The following is a 21,528-nucleotide window of genomic DNA, read 5'->3' as shown; positions in this document are numbered from 1 at the left end:
CTCTCTCTCTGCCTCAGCTTCTTTAGATTGGTAACCCTAGACTCAAGGGAATGAACCTGCTCTCTGAGACCCATGAGCCACAAAAATGAAATCAGGGCAGAGGAAGGGCATGGTTTAATGTTGGGAGTTGGGTGTTGATAGGTGTCAGTGGGCGGAACAAAAAAATGGATTGAAACATTATGCATGAGGAGTAAAGATGACTCCAAATTGATCAGAAAAAAGTCAGGGTAGAAGTGTCCCCCTCAAAAAACCACAGAAAAAACCTGTTGAAACCTATGGGTTCCAAAACACGTGTGGAAATCAGTAAACCCCCTAAAGCTGTATGAGGCCAGAACCACAGAAAACCACACACATCCAGTTTATCTCCTCATTCAGACCATAAGATATCAAAGCATTCGATGTGAACATCCAGAAAGTAGATTTGATGTCTTTGTGGCCTTGAACCATTCAGATAAACAGCTTAGATTCTGGGTCATCAAGAGTCTACAGCCAACGGATCTACAGGGGCACCAGCTTCTAAAGAAGAGAGAAACTTTCTGGATGTTTATATTGAACATTTTGATACCTTAGAGTCTGAATGAGGAGATAGACTGAATGTGACACTTGGGAAAATAGCTGAGTCCTTCAGCAGGCTCTATATATTAGGCTGACACTCTTGGTTTGCCATCATATGGAATGATGTATCCTGTCTATAGGTGTGACAATCATCTTCCATGTATTTCATCATCTTCTATCCCACAGCCTAATATAAATATGTGACGGGAATGGGGATTACTTGATGCATTTTGCTTCCTGAATGTGGATATACACACCATAGATCTCTGATTCATTCTGATCTTTCTTACAGAGGTAAATTCTGATAATTTTCTAAAAGGATCCCCCCCCCCACTTGGTCTATTTAAATGTTTTGAAATAAAATGTTTTTAACATTATGTCTTAAATATTTGGACCATGAACAACAACCTGAAAAATGATTTTGATGGTCCTGATTTATTCCAATAAGGTAGTGGGACTTAACCAGTTAATGAACTGATGCTACTTCTTGTGTGTGTGAGTAATATAGATTAACAATTTTTAAAACTTATACTTTATAAATGACTACGCAATAATCCAAATTATCTTTTTGTTCTTCCCACATTTCTTCTCTTTTCCTAGGTTTTGCATTTTGAATAATTTTACTTTATGGTGTGCATTTTAATAATTTGTCCCACTGAGAATAGCTATATGGCTGAAATGCATTTGGTTTTAATGGAATTTATCCTGTTCTTATGGTTTTTCTCAACCTATTTTGGTTACCTGGTTTTTCTGGGTTGAAGTTTTTTGTTTGTCCCTCCCCCTGGTTTTTTTTTTGTTTTGTTTTACTACATTTCCTTCACCTATGTTTGTAAGACTTCCTAAATTAGGGAGCTACTTATTACACTTCGCAGGGAAGGCGAGGTTTAAATTAGAGATGTAAACTTTCCAAAAATTTTGACACTCGGGGAAAAAAACTGGGTTTTTTTGGGGGGGAATGGAAATTTTTGGAAAAATTGAAAAAAATGCTACATTAGCACTTCTTTTTTCTTTTCCAGATTGAAAGTCATTCTGTTACTTTAGGAACATAAAATATGACTATGGACACTTTTACTTGGCATGAAATTATTACAACTAGCATATTAAAAATATAGTGTATCCAAACAATTATTACAAACAGAATACCCACCTACATGCAAAAACAAAACTGAAAGCTTTTTCTTTTCTTGTGACAATAGCACCTCCTAAAGAAAGAAATGCATCTTGTTCTTGCATTGGAGAGTTCAGTTTATAACCTAGGACTTGCTTGTCCTCAGTGCACAGAAATTAGATGAATCTGATACCATACATAAAATATTTAAACACCTTATCTTAAAATATTGTATTCATCATGTTAAAATAAAATGTTCCCTAATCAATTTTTTTTCTTTTCTTTTTTCAATTTTTCCAATTTTTTCAGAAAAAAAACAAAAAAGGCTTCAGGAAAAAACCATGGAAAGAATGGTTTTCCCCCAAATTTTTCCGGTGTTTTTTTTTGGGGGGGGGGGCCCTTCACATCTCTAGTTTAAATACAATCAATCACTCAATCAATCAATTTAGACGTGGGGAAAGGACAGTGGGATAGTTTTTCCTCCCCTCACCCTGTTCTTAAAAGAACGCAGTACATTTTCTTAGGGACAGCCAAGGTAATCTACCTGAAAACTGGGATGAATGCCAGTTTGTCTTAAAATTTCCAGGCAATCACTGTCCTACATAATTCGGCCTCTTGACAGAACTGCTGCAGCTTGTATTCTTTTTCAGTGATGGGTAATATCTTTTTTTGTCCTTGATCTCAACTGACTTCAGTGGTTTTATAAACAACTTTGTTCTTGCTAAGTAAACCAGGAGCATGACCGGGAATCATATCCCAGGATCACAGCCACACATTCCTTTAGTCAGCAATGTTGCCTGCTACTGACCTAATTTCAACTTGGTCTTAATCCAAGGCAAAGTCTGCCATCAGCACTTGTTCACAAGAATGCATTCCTCATCCCATCTGTCAGCTTCTCTCTCCATCCCACCCCCACACACCCAAAAGCAGAACAAAATTTCTAGTGAGCTATTTTCAGAGCTATCACCAAGGCTTCAAACCCTTTGCTTGGATTGCCACTGGCCTCTGAAGTTTACATCATCAACCAGGATGACTGAGGGTGAAGTGTAAGTTGCTACTACAGCATAAACTAAAGGCTCCTTTAGCATCTTCATTATGTTTTCCAAAACTATTATTTTTGTGACAGATGGCTTTCTCCTGTTTTCCTGTTCTGCTTTCAGTACTCTGGCAAAATGTTTTTAGTTAATATATATGCTGCCTTTCTGGCTCAAAGAGGCCCAACTGGCAATTAAAAATTAAAAACCCTTAGTACAACTACAAACAGCAAATATCATCCAGAATTTATAAATCCCCTTTAATCTGATACAGAAGACCTGTAGCTATAGTACCTCCAGAGAAAGGAAGTTCCACTGCCTTGGGTTAGCAACAAAGACCCCAACTGGGCAGAAATGGGGCATACTTTTTTTGTAAATAAATAAGGGTATGCAGACTCATACAAGAACTTCTTACCATCAGTCTCATAGCTCAGGCAGTTTGCTGAGCGGAGATACTCTGGACCCAACCTGACTTTAAAGGTCTCAGCTAGCATCTAGAAATAAACTGGAAGCCAGTGCAACTGGAAAAAACATTGGCCTTAAGTGCACATTGACTCAAGCTCTGGTCAAGTTTCTAGACCATCTTCAAGGTCTACCTCACTTGGAACACGCTAAAGTAGTCCAATCTCAGTGTTACCAAGGCAACAGTGGCTATGGTGTTATACAGTGGCTATGGTGTTGTGCAATGCCAGGTCCATAAACAATAAGACCATGATCCTCCGTGATTTCCTATCCGAACAGGACACGGACCTGGCATGCGTGACTGAGACCTGGGTGTGGGATGGGAAGACCGTAGCTCTTTCCCAATTAGCTCCTCCTGGGTTCTCGGTCCATCACCAATCCCAGACTAAGGGGCAGGGGGAGGAGTGGCATTGTTCATTCGGGAGGATTACACCTTCAGAGCGCTCTCCCTGCCGAGGCTCACGGGCATAGAGTGTGCCGGCTTTGTATGGGAAGACGGGGAGAGTTTGGCTATCTGACTGGTGTACCATCTGCCCAACGCACTGGCCAGCAGCCTGCCATCCCTGCTGGAGGTCGTATCAGGATGGGCACCGGAGCGCCCTAGGCTGTTAGTCTTGGGTGACTTCAATGTCCATTCCAATGACGCAACCTGCACGCAGGCAATGGATCTGGTGTCATCCATGGTGGCGCTAGGATTCTCCCAATGCGTTACGGCCCCCACTCACAGAGCAGGGCATACACTCTATTTGATCTTCACGGGGGGGGTGTTACAGTGGACCGGGTCATGGCTACGGCCATGCCATGGTCGGACCACCATGTTCTAAGGCCCGTGTGAATGTGCCACCCCGACCCTGTTTGGGCGGCAAGCATATTTTGGCTAGCCCGCGAAACCAAATGGACCCCATGTGGCTTCACATGGCTCTGCGGGATCCGATGCCCACAAGCTAGGTGAGCTTGTCAAGGACTGGCAAACCCGACTCTTGGCAGTCATCGACATGATCGCTCCCCGATGTCCTCTGCGTCCCCGTTTTAAACTTGCTCCTTGGTACAGACAGGAGCTGAGGTTGATGAAATGGGAGCTTGGCTAGAGAGACAGTGGCGTTGCACTTGCGACAGAGTGACAAGAGCATCTTACAGGACATTTATGAGATCCTATGAGATGGCAACCAAGGCTGCAAAAAGGGAATATTATGCGGCCACAATTGCGTCTGCGAGCTCTCGCTCAGCCCAATTATTTAAAACAATTCAGTCTCTTACTATACTGCCACAGGGCAGATCAAACAACAGGGAATTGGAGATTGGTTGTGAGGCATTTGAGAGCTATTTTGCAGATAAAGTCTTGTCGCTCTGCCACAACCTCCCCACCACAGTTGAGACAGTAACGGAACTTGAGGCTCCATGCACATCTTCTGCTCCCATTCTGGATTATTTCAGTCCACTCAGTCTAGAGGAGGTTGACAAGTTACTCTCATCTGTTCGCCCGACCACTTGCAGCCTTGATCTATACTCATCGTAGCTCGTTAAAGCAAGTCGTGATGAGCTACGAAGTGTGCTAAGGGAGATCATCAAGAAGTCCCTCATTGAGGGTCTGTTCCCTAGCGCACTAAAGGAGGCAGTGGTCCGCCCTCTCCTTAAAAAATAATCTCTGGATCTGGCTGATATTGGCCGGTATCCAATTTGTCCTATGTGGGTAAATTGATCGAGAGGGCGGTGGCGACTCAGCTGCAAGGTTTCTTGGATGATGCCTCCGTATTAGATTCCTTCTAGTCCGGTTTCCGACCAGGTCATGGGACAGAGACGGTCCTGGTTGCCCTCACAGACGACCTTCAGAGGCATCTGGATCAAGGCGGCACGGCAGTGTTGTTGTTGTTAGACCTGTCGGTGGTGTTCGACACGGTCGACCATCAACTACTGACCCACCACCTCGCTGAGGCCGGGATTCAGGGGGTTGCCTTGCAGTGGCTCTCCTCATTCCTGCAGGGTCGGGGACAAAGGGTAGCATTGGGAGAACAGCTGTCCCGAAGGCACCCGCTAGATTGTGGAGTGCCACAAGGGGTGGTACTCTCCCCAATGCTATTTAACATCTATATGCGCCCCCTTGCCCAGATTGCCTGGAGGCATGGGCTGGATTGTCACCCATATGCTGATGACACACAGCTCTATCTGTTGTTGGGCAGCTGGTCAGACTCTAGTCTGGGAGATCTGGACCTGGCATTGAAAGCCGTGGCTGGTTGGCTTAGACTGAGTTGATTGAAATTGAATCCAACGAAGACGGAGGTCCTGTGCCTGAGTCGGAGTGGACCAAGGTTAGGGATCCCACTCCCAACCTTCGATGGGGTGCTGTTGGTGCCAGCGGTGGAGGTTCGGAGTCTGGGAGTGCTCTTGGATGCCTCCCTAACGATGGAGGCCCAGGTAGCAGCCACTGCCAAGGCAGCCTTTTACCATCTACGGCTGATTAGGCAGTTGGTTCCCTTCCTTGAACGCAACGATCTGGCAACAGTGATCCATGCAATGGTCACCTTGAGATTGGATTACTGCAATGCTCTCTACATGGGGCTGCCCTTGTCCCAGGTCCGGAAGCTGCAGCTGGTGCAGAATGCAGCGGCGAGGCTGTTGCTGTGCCTTCCTGTGCTGGAGCACATCCAGCCCGCCCTAAAAGTGCTGCACTGGCTGCCAATAGCATACCAGATTCAGTTCAAGGTGCTGGTTTTGACCTTTAAAGCCCTATATGGTCAGGGACCTACTTACCTGAGGGACCGCCTTTCCCCACATGTTCCCCAGAGGGCACTAAGATCCGGATCCCAACACCATCTGGCCCTTCCAGGCCCTAAAGAAGCCAGGCTAGCGGTGACAAGGGCCAAGGCCTTCTCTGTGGCAGCCCCGCACAGGTGGAATGAGCTTCCGAAGGACATCAGGGACCTGCAGGATCTTTTGCAGTTCCGCAAGGCCTGTAAAATGGAGCTCTTCCACCAGGCTTTTAATTAAGGGGCCGCCGGTAAGATCGTGGCCCTGGCCCTAACATCAGCATCAAAATAACACCAGCACTAAAGTAATACCTGATAGCCTGGCATGGAACCTGGAATATGGCGATTGTTATATCTGGATGCCGAAAGAAGGCTGCCATTGTTTATTGTTTACTGTACTGCTAGCACTTTGCACTTTGTTGTGTTTTTAACTGTTTATCTGTTTTAATATTTGTACAATGTATTTTTATATATGGCCGTAAGCCGCCCTGAGCCTGCCTTCGTGGGGAGGGGGGGATATAAATTAAATAAATAAAAAATATGTCTCCTTTCTCATAGGATGATAAAGGCTGATGATGTCTGCATGTTCTCAGAAATGTTCTTAAGAATAGTGCTAATTAGCTGATATCTTTCTGTGGATATTTTCCATGACACAGTCCATCAGTGCATACTTCCCTGGTCTGTAAAACTAGGAGATGAATGTATGGATCATGAGACCTTTTCAAGTGGAAGAGGAAGTCAAGAAAATGATGATATGCCAGCAACAGTAGAGTCCATTGATTTGAGCGATTACATGCTATTCAAAAATATTTGTTGGTACTTTAGGCTGAGTTTAGCAACTCCAGGAAAAATAGTCCATTGCACTTATATTACAGATAGTTTCATTTAAAAATATTAAATTTCAGCATTAGTTGTGCTTGTACCAATTATTAACTTCTAATTACTGGAAGGTTTTAGTGCAAAGAACTATCAGTTTTTCTAATACACTCTGGGATTAAAGCAATGTGAATCAAACCATTTAAATTCCATACATCACGCAATATAGTGCTTTAAAAAAATTAGGCTGTGGATAAATTTCAACATGTATAATAATCTGCAAAATTTCAACCAAAATCCATAACTAGAATCCAACTGCCATTTGTGATTTAACATGAAAGACGTCACTTACTTATAAGGAAGAAGGAAGGTTTCAAGGCATGGAGAAGGTGTGTTGGGGTTTAATTGTATACCAATCTATTACCAAGTTTTATTAATTAAACAGTGATGTGACTGGGGGCTGTTAAAGGACTACAGCAAGAGAGCAGAACACTATTAGTTAAATCAAAAATGCTTGGGAAATAGTCTAAAGACCCTCGGTGCAAGATTGGATGGGCTCGTTTTGTAGCAGGAACTGCTTTGCATATTAGGCGACACACCCCTAATGTAGCCAATCCTCCAAGAGTTTACAGAGCTCTTCTTACAGAAGCTACTGTAAATTCTTGGAGTTTTGGCTACATTAGGGGTGTGTCGCCTAATATGCAAAGGAGTTCCTGCTACAAAAAGAGCCCTGCCTATTCTGAGTGGTCCTTTTCTACATATTAGTCTGTTAGCTTGCACCCTGTTTTACTACAAAAAGTCCTAGCTAGGACTTTCATTGCAAATAACCCTTGGTTAGGGGCTCCTAGATTCTGGGTTTGACAGAACTGGTCTTGGCCCCAAAGTAAAGACTGATGCTGGAAAAATGGAGACCAGAAGATCACAGGATATCATGGACAAGTATTATGTTGGAAGCTTTCATTTTAAAATTATGGAACACTATTTGATACTGTGTCTGTATCACATACTATAGTCACAATGAGATAAACTAGATAAACCAAAGGAAATTCCCCATTAAAAGGAAATAAAAGAGATGTGTGAAATGGGAGATCAGGGCCTAATCCAAAACAAAGCCCATATCAGTAACACCACTATGGGTAGTTTTACAGTACAATCTTGGCTTTGTTACAAAGATGAATTAACAGCTAACATTCTTTTTCTCCTGGCTTGCTGGCAAAGCCACTAAATTGTAAAAGAGTTTGATATACCACTATCAAGAGAAGCATGTTTCTGGCATTATAAGAAGAGAATATGCTACCCCACTGAGACACAGAGCTACAGAAAGGCTGGCATTATGACCTCCTCACCTGCTCTTTCATTTCAGCATAGGCTTTTTCTGAGTTCAGCTCCACCCGCCGCTTAAACTCCTCCAGGGCAGCATCAGCCTGCTGGGCCCGCAGCCTCTGTGCCTCTTCCACTCTAGTAGATTCCTCCTCCTTCTCCCTAGAAAGTCAGAGACATTTTTCATAGTTCAGGTATCAAATAAAAGAACATGTGTGCTCATGTAAAAGAAAGGCTTTTAACCCTCTCCATTTAAAATACTATTCAAGTTTCGATTTCATGTCCACGGTTATGCCAAACTCCCTTTGGTAATACTTTGAAGATGAGAGTAACAAGTTCAATGAAAAAAATCAGAGATTATTTTTCACTTGGTCTCACTGAATTGAGAAACATTTAAACGCAGAACAGGGGTCTCATGAAAGTTACCCTCTCTTCAACGTTCTGAGCTAAAGCTTTATTGTGCCGTGCAGAATGCTTTTTAAAAAAATGTTAAAACACAGTTAAAATGTACTTTAAAATGCTTTGCAATACATGTCAATATTGTAACACTTAACACAGGAAAAGAAAAATCCTCTCCAGCAAATCACTTACTACCCAATATATGTCAGATTAAATAACAAAATATCACACACATACACAGGAACCTTTTGAAGACATTTTGGTGAGTACTATTAATGCACCAGTGGTTAAGACGCTGAGCTGCAGACTGGAAGGTCAGCAGTTCAGCAGTTCGAGCCCCGGGTGCCGAACTGTGAGCTCCTGTCTCTGGTCCCAGCTCCTGCCAACCTAGCAGTTCGAAAGCAAGAAATTGCAAGTAGATAAATAGGTGGGAAGGTAACAGCATTCCGTGCACCGTGGACAGCACTGGCTCTTTGGCTTGGAAACGGAGATGAGCACTGCATCCCTAGAGTTGGATTCGACTGGCTTTCGAGCAAGGGAAATCTTTACCTTTACCATGACATTAACTATGACTATGACATTAACAAAATCTGAATGGACAACATGACTTATATTTTCAAAGTTTATTATCCTGAATCACTGATTCTTAATGTCTAATACTGAACTACTGATTTTAAAAGGCTGAAATGCATGTATGTACATTAGAAACCCAAGTGAACACAATATAATATTTTCAAAATCATGCATGGGTTCCTACTTCCATAGCAATGCTGTCAAGAAAACATCTGATTCAGTCTCTTTCAAGAATATGCAGCTGTGCTCAGAAAATGCAGCTATGCTTGATGTCCTAGTGCTTTCTCCATTTGATGAAGTTGACAGGTTTCCCTTAAATTTTCTACACCATGCATGACATTCTTAGTCACCACTCAATATTTTAATTATTTAAATGTTTAGAACCACACGGCCAGTTTAAAAAACACATCCCATATGTTGAAATGAACTACAGTATGAAGATTGCTAACTGAGGCTTTCTGAATGTTGCAGCATAGGATCAGTTCAATAGACTGTCAGGAAGAACACTGCACTTTCAAGAATCAAATTTGGCAATATTGCTTTATATATTCATGCAATTTTAGCAGATGTACTCTGAGTAATAATAAACTGTGTGCAGAACTATTTTGTCACAGTAGTTGATGAACAATTCTGTACTGGATGAAAGGGCTCTGAAACTTGGTAAACTGAGGAGATAGACACCATAAAGGCTATTTTTAAGTAATTCACTTTTAACAGTGTCTGAACCATAGGCTCAAAGGAGCCCTCCATATGAGCTGCAAACACTCTGTTCAAGTTCCAGATTAGAAATCTAGGACAGCAGGAGGACTGGTAAGAGCCACCCTTTAAGGAATATGTGGAAGTGGGATATTTTATATAAAATATTTATATGCCCACCTTTCTCCTGACCCAGTCATGACCCAAACTGTGTACCATAATATAAAATAAATAAAATCATACGAGAGGGCAGAATTAAAAACACTAAAGCACTAAAATAATAAAATACATTAAAATTTCATTAAAAACCACTGCAGACCAGATAATCTGCAGAATAGATTTGTTTTGTTTTTTACACAGCTTCTCTGGAAAATCAGGAGTGTCTGTCTGTCTGTCCGTCCATCTGGCAATCTCTGCTGATACGGCTATCGCCTTAAACAGAAATATTTTTAAAGACCTTACTCAGTATTATTTCTCTTATATTTGATTATTGTGCCTATGAGTTTTGCCACTAAGAGGGTCACACGATCATTTGGATCCAACAGTAGCCATGACACCTGGGCTCACACATTTAGCAATTCCATATCTTTAAGTAAAGGGGTGACTAAATTAGCCCTCAAGTCATTTAATATATGGCACTCCATAAAGTTCGATGGTTTCCATTGTATCATATGAGCATCTGCATGTTCTATTAGAGTATGGTACTCTATTATATCTGCCCTCCAAAACTGCCAAGGGAAGAACATTCAGTCTTGCCAAAGGAAAAGCTCTTCTTCATTTTAGGGCTATCAACTTGATAAAAATATTTCGGCAGTTGCATGGGGGGGGGGATTCCTAAATGGAGTGTCAAACATATCCTGCACACCTTAATAGACATACTTGTAGCATTAACGTCCTTACACATTTTAAAATTTGTCTTATAATGTCTTTAGTTTCTCTATTCTTAATCATATCATTTGTTATTCCTAGGCATTTCATTTTCTTTTCCAATAGTTGATCTCATTGGCTATAATGTTTATCTGCCTGGGTAAGCCCAAGTACAGTAGCTCCTCCCTCAGATTTTAAAGCCTTTACTTTGAAGAGAAATGCTTTAATCCAAGCCCTAGCTTCCATAAATAATTCGCCTAGTTCCGGTCCCAGTGCTATGCCCGAAACACATCTAGGAGAAGTCAATAAACATCAGAAAAAGTCATATTGGATGGAATCCATTTTTTCAGAAGTAGCCTAAAGCCCCCCTAAAAAAGGCCACACTTGTGCTGTTAAACAGCATGTTCTAGAGTTAAGGGACATAGTCATTAAACCCTGCTGAGAAGAGCAAAACTGCTGCCCAGGAACATCCTTCAGGTATGTGAGCTACAAGTCAAGAAGAGCTTTAAAGGTAAGCACCATCACTTTGAATTGGACCTGGAAATGAATAGTCCTGACATCTGCCCCCTGGTTTGTTTATACCAGCTAAAGTTTCCAGATACTCTCCAAGGGCAATGCCATGTAGAACATGTTACAGTAATCTATCCTTAAAGGTTACTGAAGTATAGCTCAGCATAGTCAGATTGGACATCTGCAAATATGGAGCAAACTTCCTAATTAAATTAAACTGGAAATAAAGAATTTCTCACAATCATAATCACCTGTTTCTCCAGGATAAGACAGCTAATTTCTCTTTGAAACCCTGAATAGTACTCAAACGGCCATCAACCTGATATTTGAGTGCTGAGCTATAGCTAGCATTCTTTGTTAGAACTCTGGGGAGCCTCAGGGGTGCCTTGGCCAGCAAGATTACTATTAGAATTAGTTCTGTCATTCAACTGCCTGAGAATCCTTGGGATTAAACAGACCATTTGGAATGCACTTGTTGAACCTGGTAAGGTTTACAATAGTGTATCTGGATGTGCATGTCATGACATGAACTCATCTACTTGCCTTTCTTCTGCATTGGCAAAGAGGCCCAGAGAGTTAACTGAACCTCTAGGCCACTTGTCTGAATACTTGTTGTGATGGACAGGTTAAGTTCTGCATCTCCCTAATGATGACCAATGAGAACTGACGGAATGAGGGATAGTTGAAAAACAGCAGTTGGGAGTTGGCAGCTAGGGAGTAGGACAGGGGAAAGTGTCTGGCTGAGTGAAGCTGAGGTGAAGAATAGCTTAAAACTAACTGGAAAGTAAAGAAAATTCCCAAATGCTGGAATAAGGAAACAGTTCAAATGTTCAACAGAAAAGAAACATTGTAACCTCTACCTTACTTTCTCGAGTTATTTTCAAACCATAAATAAAAGTTAACTTCTTGTTTGTTTAACCCTGTGGACTGGTTGTCTCAGGGTAAAAACACATACACAGAGGCAGTTAAGAATCCACAATCCCCCCCCCCCCAGTCAAGCACTTGGTGGGAGTGTTGAACAGAACTATAACCTGCTGAGCAGGAGAGCCATCCAGTACTCAGAATGGCACCTACACAAGTGTGATGGCTCTTTCTCACTCACATAGAATGCCTCCCACCTTCCACAACCTATTTCCCACAGGTTGTCATACGCGCCTACCCTTCTTGCCTTTTCTAAAATATATAGACAGCAGGGCTCTACTGGTAGCAGGAGCTCCTTTGCATATTAGGCCACACACCCCAGTGTAGCCAATCCTCCAAGAGCTTACAGTAGCCCCAGTAAGAAGAGCTCTGTAAGCTCTTGGAGGATAGGCTACACTAGGGGGTGTAGCTCCTGCTACCAGTAGAGCCCTGATAGACAGTCATGACCATTTCACATCTTTGGTCCTCTCACTCAGTCACAGAAGCATCAGCAGATAAGGTAGCCCAGTCCCTTTAAATAATTTCCCATTGCTCAAACACTGTACAGAGTTTACCCAGGTTGCGGCTCAAACACAATAATCCAAATATTGCAATAGGATCGTAATCCTTTAAGGGGTCTTTATATGGTTCCAAATAATTATAATTCCAAAGGAAAATATACTTGTGCTTCAACAAAATTCAAAGCCAAATAAAACAAAATTTTCCCAGATTTTATATTCCACAGTATGATATTTTAATCCACTATATGGTATTGAAGAATTAATGGATCTATTACATAGTTTTAATCTTAGACAACAACCATATCTTCTTTTGTCCAAGAAACTATTTAAAGAATAGCTTTGAGTTCTTTTCCTAGCTGCTGGAAGAGAGAAGGAGGGGGAGGGAAAGAAGTTCTTCACCCCTCCACTTCTTTGTCTTTTTAAAAAAAAAAATTAAAGGGGCTTAGTCAAGGGGGGATTTTCTGGTGTTGTTGCTTTAACAGGTACTCATGGTGCTGTTCTTAGAAGTTTTAAATAAAGGTAGATGAAGTTTTCTGCTTCCCCCCCCCCGCCCGGGTAGTCACAGCTTCGCGTCCATGGCTGCCACGGATGCACTTAGCTGGACCTTGCATTGGGACGATATAGGACTTCTGCTTGCCACCGCTCGCAAGGAGTCCAGATCAAGCCCCTTGCAAAGAGCTCCTCTCCGGGGAGCTCTATGGCGTTCGGGAGCCCCTGAACTCCTCTAAAAGAACCGCCGATCCAGTGGCTACATAGTTGCTCGTCCTGGTGCCGACTGCCCTTGCTGCACCAAAACCCAGAAGTCCTGACTCTCTGAGTCAGCTTGATAGCTGTTGGCTCCAACGAATTTAACTTCCATTGTTGTTCTTGAGACAGCAGATGCTGCTCTACTCAATAGTAGCTTGCTTTGGTGAGATCAGGATTTTCGCCAATGAGTTGAGGCTAACTTCCCGGGTCAGGATCTTCGCACTTCCCTCCTGTGACAGGAACATTCTGAAGTTGACTACAACCAGCTATACTCCAAGGTGCTCAGTACTCCACAGTGGAGTCCATGAACTCTTCTCCAATTTTATCATAAAGTCATATTCACATGAGCATTCCACAGTGACCTAAGCATCCCTGAGGGACTGACCTCATGTCCTGAGTACTGGAGCCTCAGGTGGGCTACCAAGGAAACCAGGATCCTGATGAAAGACTTGCCCCGAAGTACCCAAAAGACTTCCTCCACCCAATGGGGTTCTGAAATCATTTGGAGGGGACTTGTTGTGAAAGCCTGAGTTTTGAAAGACTATTTTGGTAGGGACTCTTGGAAAAATCTCCTTGGCTGCTATCCCTGAACTGTGAATCTTCCTCCCCAGGACACATAATTGGTGTCATCATTACAACAATTCTGGCACTATCAGAAGACATATTTTCTCTGAAAGATTTCAGTGTTCTCAAATAAAGATTAACTTTTCCTTTTTCTTGCCAAAAGGCTTAGATACAATTGGAAACAAGTTCCACCCAGCATCACTTCATCAACTTTAGTCTACAACATCACCTTGGTCATGGCTTGAAGCATCTTTTCTTCTCTTCCTCACCCTTAAAAAAACCACTGATAGAGCTACTCTAAGGGTCATCAACCTAGTATTTGAGTGCTGACCCTTAGCTAGCCTTCTTTATTAGAACTCTGGGAAGCCTCAGGGGTACCCTGGCCAGCAAGCTTGCACATTGTTTTGAAATATCTTGCTTGGTTCTAATAAAATCATATGGCATTTGGTTTTGAGCACTTTATTCCAATTCACATAACTAAAGAACAGAGCAGAATTCTGGGCAAGTGATCCAACTGCAGCATTTCTAACAGCTACCTGTTGATATGGGAGGAGGTTACACAACTAACTGTGTGTAACCATTAGCTACACAAACAAAAACCAGTTTCCATACAACAGCAAGTTGCTCTGACCTAATAAAACAAATCATTTGATTTTTTAGAAGATTGAGCTTTTATTTCCTCTTCAGTACACAAATATCACCAGTGGCAGAAATCTCAGTGTTATCTGACATTATCATATATTAGAAGAGCTAAGTAAAAATAGGGCTGCCAAGCCACGGCGGGGGATCCGCACGTCTTCACAGGACGGGGACGGCAAAGAATGAGATGGTTAGACAGTGTCATAGATGCAATGAACATGAAATTGAGCAAACTTCAGAGGACGGCGGAAGACAGGAAGGCCTGGCGTGATCTGGTCCATGGGGTTGCGAAGAGTCGGACTCGACTGTGCGACTGAACAACAACAACAACCCTGCCTGGCTTGGAGAAGGCATTTGTCTCTTTAATTCCTTCTCCAAGCCAAGCCAGCTGGTGGGGGGAGGGGCTTGGAGGATGTATTTTAAGTTAATATTGCTTTCTTTCCAACTCTCCCTCCCTCCTCCTCATCTATTTGCTTTCTTCCTTTCAACTTTCTCTCTCTCTCGCTCTCTTTCTTCCTTCCCTTCCCATTTAAAGTTAAATGTGTTCTCCAAGCCTTGCCACACTGCCACACCAGCTGGCTGGCTTGGCTTGGAGAGGGTAATTGTCTCTTTAAATCCCTTCTACATGCCAAACCAGCTGGCATGGGTGTGGTGTGTGTGCTGGAGAACACCTTTAAAGTTAAAGTTGCATTCTTTTCACCTCTCCCTCCTTTTCCCCGCTCTCCCCATTTATTTGCTTTCTTTCCACCCCCTCTCTCTTTTCCCCTCCCTCCTCCCTCCCCCATCTATTGGCTTTCTTTATACCTCTTTCTTTTCACCTTTCTCTCTCTCACACTTTCTCCCTTCCTTCCTTTCTCTCTCTCTCTTCCTTCCTTCCTCCTCCTCCCTCATCTATTTGCTTTCTTTGTTTCTTTCTCTCTCTTCCTTTCTTCCTCCCCCTCCCTCCTTCCATCTATTTGCTTTGTTTCTGTCTCTCTTTTTCCACCTCTTTCATTCTTTTTTTTGCACCTCTTTCTCTCAGACAAATAAATATCATTAGCAAACAAATAAATATCATTGGACAAATAAATATCATTTATTTTTACCCCTTTTGTTTTTATTTTTGTTAATATCATTTCATTTTAATAAAAAGCCAATTTCCACATTTTTCAATAAAACATGTGTATAATATTTGTTCATGTCTTGCGACTCTCAAACATCTGACAATTATTCTATGTGGCTCTTACATTAAGTAAGTTTGACCACCCCTGGACAAGAAGATTCCTGTAAGATGGTCTCTGTCTTGACACCAACCTATCTCACAGGGTTATCGTGAGGATAAAAAGGAGGAAAGGTAAATAATGTCAGCTGCTTTAGTCCCTGCTATGGAATAAGGTAGAGGTGTAAATGAAGTAAATAAATAATAAATATAACTGAAGATAGGAGCCGATAACAGCTAGGTTGGTGAATGGCTGAGAAGAAGAGAAGGTGAGGAAATGGGAGAGGATAAGGAAGTTGCCAAGAGGAGGGAAAAAGGAAATAGTGTGAGGAGAGTACAGCAGAAAGTAAGTTGTTTTCCCCACAAGTCCTTGAGGGTTCCCAGCACATTTGTGAATGGTGATTGAAGACGCAAAATACTCCCTCAAGCTGCATGACAGGGCTTCTAATATTTTTACATGTGCTGATGTGTGAGATATTTCTTATCTTCTAGTCTAACAATGTCTTATTCTCAATTATTTTTCCTTTATCTGCTTTCTTAGAAATATTAAGCAAAAATGGTTATGGGGCTGCTTTTCAAGTATTGTTTAGCTTAGTTTTAAAGCACTAAATGTCCAGATGGAGTTTGCTAATATTTGCCACACACACACATTTTTACTTAGGGCTGCCAAGCCGCGGCGGGGGATCTGCACGTCTTCACAGGATCCCTGCCGCGGGGGACAGCGATACGCGTTGCACCGCCGTCGCCAGGATGTGACACTACATGTTGCTCTGGCAACGGGGCTGTTTGGAGTCCCGTTGCCAGAGAATGAGATGGTTAGACAGTGTTATAGTTATAGTTATGGTGGTGTTTTAGGTATCCTTGAATTTAAATATTAAGCAGATGACCACATTCAATGAAAACTTTCTTAGCATATATGAGTTTAAAGCTAACTTTGTAAACTGTATGTATGACCACCATCTCTTGGGTTTTTAGGGTTTTCTTTACTTTCACCCATAGCATGTAGGTCCCTACCCTTTTTTTCATTGTAGTTTTACAGTTTGTAGTTTATAGAAAATGCAAATTAAAAAAATCCCCTTTGGGGGACTAAAAAAAAAAAGGAGATAATGGCCTGCAGTTTTCTACAAATATGGTTAGTGAAAGAAAATGTTACTTTCTCTTCACTTTTAATCTTTCCTCTCTGTTCCTCCATGCCACTAAGAAGATACCAGGGGACCTTTAAATAAGGGGGGCAGTTCACACAGACACCCCCACACACACCCCAAATAAAATAAAAAAATTGGAAGCTGGGGGGCCTGGACTGGATGGCAGTAAGTTGGGGGGCCAGACCCTGAGATGCCCCATTGTAGCTACAGGCCTTGCTGAAGGACTCTTTGCTTTAAGAACCAACTGTGCTGTGTTAGGACTTCAGTAAGAGGTAGCTAGTTAGCTTTTTTTGTTTTTCTGTGCATTTTTAGTGCCACTGAAGTATATGCCTTTTTGAAAAACCTTTTTCTGAATGTCTTCAATAAAGCCTTCCTTTGCTTTATTGTGTGTGTGTTACTCAGGGAGTTAGCAAGACCAAGACCAGGTACGTCTTGATTACACTACCACACCAGGGCAGGGATAGCCTTGACATGGCGACAGCTTTGCAGAATCTGGTCCAGTCTACTGGGGAATAACTGCACATGGATATAGTTCTGTGGGTGTTTGATGCAGTTTTGTTATCTTGGATAGTAAGAGATGGAGACTAGGGATAGATCATCATCAGCAGTGCCAGCAAGAGCACAACAGTCAGGCCAGAGTGCACCTGGGGCCACAGAAACAAAGGTTACAGTGAAGCAGAAGATTGACTTAGCACCAGACCTTTTGGACATGGAGGACATTATGAGCGTGCAAGTCCCCTCAGGAAACTATGACACTATGGAGGGTAGACTCTGCTTGAGTTGTGATGTGGCAGGAAGCAATGCACAGCTGTACACTTTCAGTGGATCTGAAGAGGATGGAAATGAGGACTGCATTGTTCCAGAGGAACTTCTGAATTATCCTCAAATGTCAGTGGCAGCACAGTGGCAAAGCTCAAGAGGGAGTAGTCTGTCTGGAAGAGCCATTCCAGTGAGTTCTAGCTGAGATAAGGTCCAGTAAAGGGAGTCCCAGGAAGAACATTGGAAGCTTAAGAGTTTTGTGAGCTGCCAAAAGAAACAATGAACTATCTAAAATTTCAGGCAGAGAGGCAGTCTGCAGATAGATAGGACAGAAAGGAATTCCCCACTTATCACAAGAGGGGAGATGTGCTGACATTTTGACATCCTTTGAAACGGTGTGTGAAAGTTTTGGGGTGCCATAGAGCAGTTATATTCAGATTCTGTGATCTTAAGTCATGGGGGAGCTTGCAGATTTGTTAAGTGAGCTGCCAATGCAACACTCCCAGAACTAAAAAAAAATTAGAAGCCTAGCTTTGCAGTATTTTGCTATGTTGGAAGATCAGCTGTGGTTATGATTTTGACACTTGCAACCCCAGCCAAGGGAAACCCAGGCTGCTTTTATGGCCAGGCTAATGAGATCAGTGGATTTATGGCTTCAGGCTGTTAAAGTGAACACTTTGGAAGATTTATGTAACCTGATTGTCAAACAGCAGTTTTACCAGACAATTTCAGAGGAAGTAGCTACATTAATCCAGGCCCAGAACCCTGATTTGTTAACAGACTTGACTATTTTTATAGAACAAGATCTGGCAAAAAGGAACAAAGAGCTCAGTAAGTCAGTGCTCCATAAGCCTGTGGTGGAGAGGTCGATGTTCTCCAGAGAACAGGTCTACCAATATAGTGGAAAGGGATGGGTAGACCTGTTCTCCGGAGGACAGGTCTACCAGTATAGTGCAAATGGGTGGGTAGACCTGTTATCCAGAGCCAGGTCTATCAATATAATGCTAAGGGGTGGGTGAAATTTGACTTGATTCTGTTTTCTCTTATAATGTTTAAATTATTCTTAAATTATAGTTTAAATATAATTTAAAAGAATTCTGAGATGTTTACAAAGTTATGAAAGTAATCTTCTAAAAAACTAATTTATGTGATAGTCAAATGTAGATTCGCTCACAACTTTGATGCTACTAGTTTTTTTCGCTGCTGAAGTAGAGTTTCTGCTCACAACACTGTGGAGCTTAGATGGAACATTGGTGAGCAATCTCAGAGCCAAGTTTACAGCCAAAGGAACAGCTTGAAAGCAACTCTTAGGATTCCAGTCAGCCCAAAGATGGGGCCCAGTGTTTAGTTCTCAAGAGTACAGATTAGACAGATATACAGACAGACAGACAGACAGTGTTTTCTGCAAACCTGGAGCATTTTTCAGGTTTGTAGACAAATCTCTTGCCTGTTCACAGCTCCAACCACTGGATTTAAGTATCCTCAAATCTATCTGACATGGCTATTAGAATATACAACTGGGGATCCACAATAGTTGAGGGGGATCCATACCCCCCTTACCACTCTCTCTCCCCCACCCCACTGCTGCTGCTCCTGGACCCAGTGAGGCTCCTAGCCTCTGTAGCCAGGCCGACTACAGTTTGCCCAAATGCTGCCACTGCTGTTCCCAGGCCTGGTAAGGCTCCTGGCCTCTGTAGTTGGGCCCACTGCAGCTCTCTTCAATCATCCTTTTGTGAGCAGTTTACCAAAGAAGCTTCAGGTACACCAGAATAAAACCTCTCCCCTTGACCCTTTTCAGCCTTCCTTGAGGCCTGGCTAGGAGACGAAGACAGATTCCAAGGCAAAACTCTGCAGTGTTAGTTCTACTTGACCATCAGCAGCAGTCAATCACAATATTCTTTTGGACCACTTAGATATCACGGAATATCAGGAGATATAAGGGAACTGCTCTCTGTTGGTATTGTTCTACTCTCTGTTGGTATTGTTCTTTTTTATCTGAAATGATTGGGAGAATAGCTACAAGTGAAGCTGAATCACTGCCCTGGAATGTAAAACACAAAGTTCTACAGGCCACTGTGCTTTAGCCCATGTTTTTAAATGAGATCACTGTTGGTGTGAAATTCAGTAGCATCAATACCCAGCTATACATCTCTTTAACTAAGCCGTCAGATGTGGCTGATCACTAGTGTGAGTGCCACAGTCTAGCAGCAGCAGAAGCTGATAGACGATAGACATGATAAGAAAGACATGATACAGGTAGGAAAGCCAATATTCAGGAAGGGAAGGATGCCAGTTTTAGACAGAATATGGTTGTCCCTGTCAAATGACTTAAAAGGTTTTGTAATTCTCCTCTATGCAGCGTGATTACTGGAGAGACAGGCCATGGATGTACTCATGAAATGTCTTCCCCAATAGATCCCAAGTTCTCTGTCCTTTTTGGACTTGGCCAAGGTGGTCATACTGATATATGCTTCTGTAATGTCCATGTTATTGTCAAAGCCATTCAGTGACCAGGGAATGACACATCTGATTCTTCCTGCACCAATTTATGTGCCAGCTTGGTTCCATAAAGAAGATTCTTCTGATGGTGTTTTTACCTTCCATATGCATACCACTGTAGAGCTAGCCCAAGGATTTGGGGCACCAAGCTGCCACCACAACCTCACATGCAACAGGAAGTGGAAAGACAGAACCCACTCTCCTTGCCTCAGCATGATGGTGAGAAAAACAGGGTTGCACTTACCTGTAACTGTTGTTCATTGATGTCTTCTGTGCAGACACACATTGGGAACGTGCATGCACAGGCCAGCCTCAGAGATTGATTTTTATAGCTAAAAAGTTCTAGAAATGGGTGGTCTGCCCTTTCTCATCTGAATGTGTGCTGTTATTCATGTCAAAAGAGGTCATGTGACTTTGGGCAGACCGCCCACATTCTCTCAGTTCTTACTAGCTGCCATGAGCTCAAAACAGATAGAGACATAAATTCCAGAGAGCTCACAGTGGGGCAGGAGGGAAGGAGGGAATGTGTGTCTGCCCAGAAGACGTCGATGAACAACAATTACAGGTAAGTGCAACCTTGTTTTCATCGTCCGTCTTCCTGTTCCACATTGGAACCTCTCACAAGCTATTACCTGAGGAGGAAGGGTAAGTCTCTCATGGGAATAATGAATGAAGAACTGCATTCCCAACTTGTACATCTTCTCTCTGTTGGAGGTCCAGAGCATAGTGTCGAATAAAGGTATGGTCGGATGACCATGTGGCAGTGTTACAGACAGCTTGGAGAGGAACCTTCCCAAGGACCGCAGTCATGGAGCTTTGTGCCCTAGTGGAGTGTACCTTAATGCCCACTGGACAAGAAGCACCTGAGCTAGTATAACAAGTACGAATGGCAGAGAGAACTCATCTAGATAAAGTTTGTGCGAATACTGGGTTGCCCTTTTTTGGCCCCAAGAGGATACAAAAAGTCTGGGAGATTTCCGAAAGCACTGTGTTCTGTGAATGTAATAAAGCAGAGCTCTTTTAATATCCAACGTGTGAAGAGTCTATTCTGTACTGTTGGTCAGATTTGGTAAAAACACTGGCAGGGTCAGCGCTTGAGCCAAATGAAACGAACTCACTACCTTTGGGAAGAAAGACAAGCAGGAATGTAACACCACCTTACCCTTTTTTTAGGTAAGGCGAATCTGCTCACAGGGAAGATATTTCACTAACCCTTCTGAGTGACGTTACAGCTACTAAAAGGGCAACCTTCCATGAAAGGTAAGAAGTTACATGAAGCCAAAGGTTCAAAGGGTGGTCCCACTAGCATTGTCAAAAGTAGGGTGAGAGACCATTGTGGCACGATCACAGGTCAAGGGGGGAAAACATTCAGCAAACCCTTGAGGAATCTCCGAGTGAGTTTATTAGAAAACAATGTTTTTCCATCAGTATCATCATGGAAGGCTAAAATGGCAGCCAAATGAACCTTCATG

General features: G+C 42.6%; 1 protein-coding gene across 1 annotated transcript in view; it reads right to left on the bottom strand.

The window, feature by feature from the left end:
• CEP112 (centrosomal protein 112kDa) overlaps positions 1–21,528 on the bottom strand; it is a 377,899-nt gene that overhangs the window by 262,005 nt on the left and 94,366 nt on the right. The window contains exon 10 of the mRNA XM_015406010.1: positions 8,066–8,201. Coding sequence (XP_015261496.1) covers positions 8,066–8,201 — 136 coding nt within the window. The remainder of the gene's footprint in view (positions 1–8,065; positions 8,202–21,528) is intronic.

Source organism: Gekko japonicus, unplaced genomic scaffold (assembly GCF_001447785.1).
Source record: "Gekko japonicus isolate JY-2015 unplaced genomic scaffold, Gekko_japonicus_V1.1 scaffold414, whole genome shotgun sequence".
Classification (NCBI taxonomy): Eukaryota; Metazoa; Chordata; class Lepidosauria; order Squamata; family Gekkonidae; genus Gekko; species Gekko japonicus.
The sequence above is the reverse complement of the archived record's forward strand: the minus strand, read 5'-3'. Positions and strand labels throughout refer to the sequence as shown.